The sequence below is a fragment of the Tachypleus tridentatus genome, chromosome 1 (assembly GCF_004210375.1).
Source record: "Tachypleus tridentatus isolate NWPU-2018 chromosome 1, ASM421037v1, whole genome shotgun sequence".
Lineage (NCBI taxonomy): Eukaryota > Metazoa > Arthropoda > Merostomata > Xiphosura > Limulidae > Tachypleus > Tachypleus tridentatus.
The window spans coordinates 60,939,568-60,948,829 of record NC_134825.1 but is presented as its reverse complement, the minus strand read 5'-3'; the positions used below and the strand labels follow the sequence as shown (position 1 = coordinate 60,948,829).

The following is a 9,262-nucleotide window of genomic DNA, read 5'->3' as shown; positions in this document are numbered from 1 at the left end:
TAAGAGCTGCGAAGGAAACCTCCTGCAACTTAAATTAACAAGAAGGGGTGTCTCCACTGCTCTCAACCCTGGGTACAGGGTGGTGTCATCCTGAACTTGGTATTAAGAGGAGGATACTGTGTAGGCTGATCCTGTTCCAACCAACAATCATTCCACCCAGGAATAAGCATCCAGGGGAAAGAGGAGGAGGGAAACCAGCTTTGCCCTCTTCTCACTGAGTGGAAAAATGTATGGTTCTATTGAAAGGTAAATTTCTATTTCACACTCAGAAAGAAGTCTCCTTGATCCTCTAACTTAGTGACTGGTAACTGGTAAGGACTCCCATGCTCCAGTTGGAGAATTGGGAGTGGGGGTAATAAATGCAGTGAGAAATTTAGAGGAACATCACAATGGAAAAAGTCTAATTGGTGTTCACAATTCCCTGTTTTGAAAAACAGGCCACTCCCAATTTATGCTTTACTTGTGCTAGTTTATGCAAATATCTAGAGGTGACAGTGGATATATCATGGGAAGCAGAAGAGTTCCATGGAATAACAAGATGGGAAAGTAAACCTGAAAGGGGATAATATGTGATACATAACACTGAAGGAAGTAAATATGATAAGAAAACTGATTGGGAATACAGGTTGGAATTGGAAGGTAAATGAAATGGGTGTGAAAGTCAAATGACCTTTCCATTCAGCAGAGCTCTTAAAGAGGAAAGATCATTCTGAATATACGACAACATAAGAAAAATGGTAGGGGAATCTGTTAAGAATAATATTATTTATGCTATCTGATGACAACCACAAGTTAGGAGGAAAAAGAAACATGATGTACCACACACCTGATTAACCAACTGTAAAGTGCAACAGGGCAAAATAAAAAGGTGCCAGAAAAAGTGAATCCAATTTTGTTCTCCTTGATTGTATTCACCCTCATAAATATTTTCAAGTTGAAAATGCAAGGAAATTGCCAGCTGAACACAGGAATCTAGATCCATGCAAATTTTCCATGTAAATGTTCAAAAGTGGTACAAAATTTGTGGGGTATATAGGTTGGTGTACTGACTATTGCAAATTTTTAGCAATGTGCAACAAGACACAAAACCATATTGAAAGCCCCGGTCATTAAATTGCACTACTTATATTTCCTGCTTAATACTAATTCACCCATAATGAAGGATGGCTTACTTTCTGATATGGATTACCACCTGTCTTGTTTTACAGAAAACACTAAAACAGTGAAGAATCCAATAAAAATAAAGATTAGACGTGTTAAAGTGTTAAACAGACTCTCAAAATTCAAACAAACTCAAAGTAAGTGAAAATTCATTGTAACTGCACTTGTTTGTGTTTAGGTTTAAAGGTAAAGAGCATAACTTTTTAAACTACACCTCGTTCATCTCTGAAAGAACTTAAGTGATGAAGGGCTAGCTGGAATCATGACTGTTTGGGATATATTACCTGTTTATAATGGCTACAGTTGGTTGTTTAGTTTGAATATTTTTAGTTGCTATTATCTGATCATTTTTCCAACAAATCAAGGAATTTTTAATTTCTCATTAAGCCTGATGATCAGCTATCAATCTCAAAACATTCTAGTTGGAAGATCTATCTTCTAAAAGTTTTCAAGCAGAAATTTCAAAAAAGTATAAAACAGAAACACAATTAATTATTTTCTTCTATTATAAAAACAAAGCTCCTAAAATCATTCATCACAATCATATCAATCTAAATACACTACTAAATAAAAATTATGATTGATTATTCATGACAATTTTCATAAGGGTTTTCCAATGAGTATTAAACAACACAGTCTATTAACCTGCTGTTTTCATTTTCTTAAGGCAAACATAACCATATATCATAAAAATAATGTTGGGTAATCTTACCTGAGGTACGCCATTCTTGTAGCAGGCTTCTAAAAAATTTTCTACATTTCTTCTACACTTTGCCATTGACAGTGTAGGCTAAAAAATTAAAAATGAAAGTGAGAAATTCAAGTAAATTTAAAGAAGTTAATTAAACTTTAGTTGGCACATACATGCACATTTATAACACTGACCTACAATAATATAAGTTCTAAGCTATTCAGTGGACATTTTACATCATAAATTTTATTTGGGGTATTGAACGTATGCAGTATTACATTATCACTTGTCAGTGGGTTTTTTTTTAATTAAAAGTTTCTTTTCCAACACACACACGTGCCAGTACAACAGATTACAGATTTTGTTAAAGCCTGATCAACTTCAAAGAGCATCTTACCACAGCAGGAGAAGGGACATGTATGCTACAAACAGAACGAGGTCGCACTTGATTGGCTAAGTGGCACAGAACTACCCCATCCATTAAAGCAGACCCAAGATCATCTGGTAATGTAACTTTCAGCCTGGTCTCTATAATCTGTAAATACATATAATTACAACATGAATACAAAATACACTTAAATATAGATATCTTGATTTGATATAGTGGGCTTTTCTTGTACTGTTCTTCCATATAATTAATCATATATCTCACTCTTTCATAAATTATTTTAATGTTTAGTGTAATATAACCATTCAATAACACATTCCACTTAGATTTAGCTGATGACGATATAAAAAAGTACAATGGAATGATTCATATTTAAAACAAAGTTATACTGAAAAATAAAATTCTAAACATTATACCTCAACACACCTCCTATAATATTACTTTAGTTCTATTTAAATGACATCTTGAATTTCCTAACCAATTAAGGACAGTCACCTGTAATAACTTAACAATATTTGAAGATTTATAATACATGAAGTCAAATTCAAATTTTACCAATAGTACTTTACTGAATAGATTATCCATTCCCTATGACTTGAATGAAAAAATGTGAATTTCCATGTATGTAACTATTCATGTTGCTAGATACTTCATGATATCTTAATTTACTGTGGATGCAGTATATTGACTTTTCATAAAAATGGTTCCACTTAAAATTCCTTTTTTCACAGCTTAACCCTAAAATGGTGTAGATCTATTTGACCAACCTTGGAACTTTGAAGCTATACTTTCTATAACTTCAAATGTACTATGTAATCTTCAAGAAATATGACAAGCATTAAGTAAACATTAAGTCTGTTACATGAAAAAAAGTACTTTCACTTAAGATTTGTTTGCAAGTTTTCAAAACTCACTGAGTTTATCTGAGTAAAAATGATTTCTCTACTTCTTTTCATTTTACAGTTTCATATTTTATTTGCATATTCTCTAGAACCTCCTAAATCAGTGGTTCTTAACCTTGTTGAAAGTACTGAACCCCAGAAATTTCATACTTGCATTCACTGAACCCTTTGTAATTGGAAAAATAAAATATTATTTCTTCAAATTAAAAACATAAGTAGATATTTTATTAGTGCACAAAATTAACCATGCATCAGTTGCACACAATATCACTGTGTTCGAAGAACAAAACCAACAAAACATGAATTTCACACAAAAACCAAAACATAACTCAATGAATATTTACCACAAGTCAATGTGACTTTTGCTGTTGCCTTACAGAGACAAGTTCAGAAATGCACGACTTCACCTTGGCAAGTGCCACTCTCATATCATTTTCACAACAAAGTCTGTTCCTTTTCTTCATTTCTATGTCTACCATCCTCGAAAAGGATTGCTTGCAAAGATACGTTGTAATAAAGGTATGAGTATCTCAAAGGTTTTCTTAACAATAAGAGGGTATGCTATGACTTACTGACACCAAAACGTTGAGAGCGTTGTTGTTCTGAAAAGTTGCTGTTGCACCTGGTTCTGCTGAAGTTCAAAGATTTTGTCGAGGTATTCATCATTGACATCTGCTGTCGTGACACTAAATGTGAACGGCTGTCTCACCCATGCTGGATATGACTCTCTGGTGGAGGAGTATCCATCGAGAGACTTTGCTAGCTCATCTAAGTGCATGGAAATTGCTTGCTTCAGTTCCCCGAATACAGAACTGTCTCAGATTTCACACACATCTTAGATTTTACTTACACAGCAGGGGAAAGTTTGCAAAGTTATCATTCTCTGTTCGTCATTTCCATAACGGTAGCTTTTTTGAAAAGCCCTCAGGTTTTCTTCCGCTTCGATGATGTTGACTCCACTGCCCTGCATCTGTTGATTGAGATGATTGAGAGCATTGAAGATATTGGCCATGTACGCCAAAATGAGAATGAACTCAGATTTTTCGAAGCAATCTGCATGACAATGTTGGTGCTCTCGCAAAAAGAGGGCTAATTCCACACGCATAGCAAAAACACAATTCAGCACCTCTCCCCGGTATAACCACCGAACGTTAGAATGGTACAGAAGTATCTGGAATTCAGAGCTCATTTCATTACACAGCTCTTTGAAGATGCGGTGCTTCAGGGCACTATTTTGCATAAAGTTCACACATTCCACTATAATTTTTAATACTTGTGCCAGTTTTGAAGGCAAGGTTTTTGTTGCCAACGCATGCCTGTGCAAAACACAGTACGCTACAATTATGTGTGGCGCATCGGCTTTCACCAGTACACCAAAACCAGAGTTTCATCCCAGCATGACTGGAGCTCTGTCCGAACAAACTGCAGAAACCATATTTCAGGAAAGATCATTGTCTTTGAAGAAGTCATCCACAAGTTTCTTCACGTCGGCTGCCTTAGTTGTTGTTGTAAGAGGCTTACAAAATAAAAAAATCTTTTATCTCATTCTTCACATCGCGCATGAATACAACAAGCTGGGTTAGATTGGAAATGTTGGTGGTCTCATCGAGTTGAAGGCTAAATTTTGCTGGGCTTGAAATCAGATCTGCAACTACTTGAGCCAAGATGTCATTGCTCATGTCATCTATTCTGCTGCTGATGGTGTCATTTGAAAGAGGAATTTGGGATAACTTATTTTCAGCAGCTTTTCCCAGCATGATATTCATCATCTTCAATGCAGCTGGTTTTACAAGTGCTTCACCGATGGTGTGTGGTTTGCCCTGCTTTGCGATCAAGTATGCAACTTTGTACGATGCTGTGAGGATCAGTTTTTCGATGGGTACAGGCAAAGTAGCCTTTTCATTGAACCTGGCTCTCTTTACCTTGAATACAGCAAGCGTTGTGTTCTTGTATTTCCCATCTCTATGTAGCTTTAGGGAGTGTTCTCTTAGTTTTGCTGGTGCTAGACTAGAATTGCTCAACTTGGCATTGCAAATCATGCATTGATTTGTTCATGTTCCATTATACACGTGAATCCATATTGTACGTATTCGTCCAACCACTTTCTGTTTTTGCTCAACATAGTTAGTATGAAGGGACTGAAAGATTAGGGAAAAAATAACAAAAAATGCACAATTACTACAGCCCCAAGTCGACGGCTAAGTGCACAAAGTTCCCTGCAGCACAGATACTAAGGCCAAGTGATGTGACGTGATCAGCCGCAGCCAATGATGGCCAAGTGGAGCATGACATCACGAATCATATGAGTGGGGTGAACAAAACGGACACACACACACACAGTGTGTGTGTCTTGACCTCTGCCGAACCTCTGAGACTGACTCACCAAACCCCTGGGGTTAAATTGAACCCAGTTTAAGAACTACTGTCCTAAATAAAGAGCAAAAGCTTTTGTTAAGTAAAACTTTTTCTTTTATTTCTTATATTCTCTATCCTAACAATAACTGTAGAGAATTAATCAATGCACAGTCAAATTAAAAGTCGAAAAAATATGAAACAATTTTTTTTTCCCCTACATCAACTGTGATATTGATCAGGAAGTTCTAAATTACTTATCTTCAATATTTTAAATTGTTTACCTTTTCTCCATCTGTTTTCCTGTAATCCTCTATTTTTATTTGCCAGAACAGCAATTCTTGTATAAAAAGCAAATCACAACAGGAGCCTGCTAGTTGTTTCCTTTAGAGCTAACATGATCTAGTGTCATAAACTTTGCTAATGTAATTTTCAATGTTTTAGTTTACTAAAATTATGTTAGGCTAAACCGAGAAGTTTATAATTTTTACATTTGAGTAGCTTTTACTAAAATAATAAATACAAAAATACATAAAAAACAAGGTGTATTAATTGCCGCATGTTAGAGCTATTTATGTGCTCATGTTAAAACATTTAATGTTCTATCCTCAACCTTGTTGAGTCTCACAGATTTGGATGTCCAAAACAAAATTCAAGAAATTTTCAAATATTCATTTCAGAACATAAAAAGTAAATCAGGCACTAAAATCTTATGTTCCAAAACTACTGTAACTTAGCTTCCTTTTTCAGTAAGTGTTTAATAGGTTAAAAATGAGAGGTTAAAAAATAGAGAAGGTAGAAGGTTCAAACTTTAGATTCTTGCTTTTAATTATATATAGTTGGTGTTTTTAATTGGTTGAAAGCTGCATCATCCTATCTTGGAAGTTAAAATATTTTAAAATATGAAATTAAACTTACATAATGGAAAAATTTTAATTACACACTATGTTTTCATGCCAAGTTTATTGACAAACATTGATAATAAAGTTATTCCATTAAATTTGACTGTAGCACTGCAAAAGTTTATGAAATGTATATTTTGACTCCATCAAACAGAAAGAGTCAAATCTCCCCACATGGGCTCGGCAGAATTGACTGACCTTTCAACCACTTTGTACTTGTTATAGTTTCCATAACATTTTTATGTTAAGATTAAAAATATTTTTCTTTGTCTCAAATATCTTAACTTTCATTTTTGTAACCTCTAAAACCTTCTACATATACCTAAAGTTTTTTTTTCCAGTGAAACTTTATATTTTATCTGTTATTAGCTTTACCTTAATATTTGATTCTTCAGCCTACTGACAAATCATCAAAGTATAAGGAAAAATTGTAAAATCAAAAATTAAATAAGCATCTATCCCTTTTCTTCTTGTTTATTATTTGTCACAAACTTTCAAAGTACTTTTCTTGAGTGTTCAAACTTCTAAACATTTCACATTTATTTTCTTGTTTATTTTAATGTCAACAACTAAAATAGATATATGCAGAATATAAAGAAGTAAACAGTTGCTTGTGTCAGTAAATTATTTTTGTGGCACCATAACAAGATACCCTCAAAAGCATCAAAGCACATGCAAAAGATAGCCATCTTGACCACTGCTCTGAAAACATATCTGGATTACATATCTTTCAAAATTTACTAGGAATATTCATCAGAGTAATCATACTGCATTTAGGATTAGCAAAAACGTTTATGCCAACACAGGATATGGAATTTATTGGGTACAGTTTTTACAACAATAATTCTCCAATAAGAAATATAACTTTGAATCTGTCAGAATGTTTATTGTATGGTTAGGTAGGTAGGTATTTCATATTTACTGGCACAAAGCTACAAGGCTATCTGTGCCAAACAAGATGTAGTACACTATAATGGTATATGGAAATGAAGGTAAAAATACATAAAATATGTAAAATTAAGACCTGCGAGGAAGACTGAAGCATTAAGTTCACTCTTGCTGTCAGTCACCTAAAGTTGGTCTTTCCAGTCCTGAGTTCAGGTCAAAATAAAATTAAAATTTACAAAAGAAATCATGCTAAAACAGTATATAGTCCAATAAAAACCTTAAGTTAAAAAGATCAAAGGCTATTAAAAATGTAAAAATATGAGTGAGGCAGCCAGTATCACCTATGACTTTAGCTAATATCAAGGGCAAACCTACCTTAAAAATATGTTTAAAATGCAGTCATCATTCTTGGTTGTAACGATGGCATGATAATAAAATATATACGATTGTGACCTAAGTGCCACACAGACCATACATTGGTGCATCAGAACCAGATGAAAGGAAGTAGTGAGTTAAAAAACTGTGACCAATGCGTAGCCTAGCCAAAAGAACGTCCTTCCTTCAATCTTTACAGAAACAAGATGGCCAAAGAGCTAAAGAAGGCTTGATTTGACAAAGATTATTTCGTTGCCCACTCCAGGTCAACTGCCAACTGGTGTATAGTTGGATTTTAATAACTCGACCATAATCCATGTATGGACAGGGATGGTGGTGATAGAGCCAAAACAGATGGACTTTGCTGCTCTGTCAGCTAGCTCATTTCCACAAATACCAACATGACCTGGTGTCCAAAAAAATTGGACAGAGATAGATGATAGAGAGAGATGGGCCAGTTTGTTTTGGATATTGATGAGAATAGGATGGTAACTAACATAGAATGATGTCAGGGCCAATAGACAGCTGAGTGAATCAGTATAGATTGTACAATTCATATATTGCATAGTTTCAATATGATTCAGAGCAAGAGAAATGGCATACAATTCAGCAGTGAACACAGAAACTGTAGAGGGGATTCTGTATGCTACAACCTAACTGTAACAAACCATGGCAGAACATACAGAGTCACCTACTTTTAACCATCCGTACTTATGGGAATGGATGGATCGTTTGAAAGATATTCAACAAATAAAGAGCAATATTTCCAGTCAGGAGTACCAGCCTTCCTCAGATGACTCAAAGATAGGCCACAGTTGGAGATAGTAATCAGTCATGGTGGAAGAAACCGAATTGTTGATACTGCTCTGCTATTCAAAGATATATCCAATTTTTCTGATTGTGCCCGAATACGAAGGCTAAAAGGAACAATGGCAGATTTTCTATTATAGAAAAGTGTGGCCCACTGAGGATGGAAAACACAACCCCAAGGAGGATGCTGTGGTAAAGAGCGAAGTATGGAAGCATACATAAGAGACAGTTGCAAACAGCGAATATACAGATGGGGTTCATGAGACTCCACATGCAAACTTTGGACGGGAGAAGTACGAAAGCTCCAAAAAAAAAGCTGAAGCCCCTGATGGTGGATAGGATCAAGCATTTTCAGTGCTGAGGTTCTGGCAGAACCAGAAACCATAGACCCATAGTCAAGTTTGAATTGGATAAGGCCATGATAAATATTCAGCATGGAGTATCAATCCGCTCCCCAAGAGATGGAAGAGAAGATGTTCAGTGCTCTTATGCATTTGACACAAAGTTGCTTGGTATGGGAAATAAAGTTTAATTTACAGTCAAATATGAGACCTAAGAACTTTGCCTCAGGGATGAAAGGAAGTACAGCATCATCAATACGAAGTTCTGGATCTGGATGAATACCCCTCTGGCAACAGAAATGTACACAAACAGTTTTAAAGAGAGAAAGTTGAAAACCATTTGCTGTGGTTCACTTAAGTATATGATTGATTGCAGTTTGTAGCTGGTGCTCAATGAACCTCATGTTTGATGACTGACATGAGATGTCGAAGTCATCAATGAAAAGACCATT

The 9,262-nt window shown here is 35.1% G+C and overlaps 1 protein-coding gene across 3 annotated transcripts in view; it reads right to left on the bottom strand.

Moving 5' to 3' along the window:
* LOC143249777 (DISP complex protein LRCH3-like) overlaps positions 1-9,262 on the bottom strand; it is an 86,305-nt gene that overhangs the window by 11,419 nt on the left and 65,624 nt on the right. For all 3 annotated transcript variants that reach the window (XM_076500181.1, XM_076500191.1, XM_076500201.1), the window contains 2 exons: positions 2,250-2,387; positions 1,874-1,951 (listed from right to left, as the gene is read on the bottom strand). In XM_076500181.1, the coding sequence (XP_076356296.1) occupies positions 1,874-1,951; positions 2,250-2,387 (216 nt within the window). The remainder of the gene's footprint in view (positions 1-1,873; positions 1,952-2,249; positions 2,388-9,262) is intronic.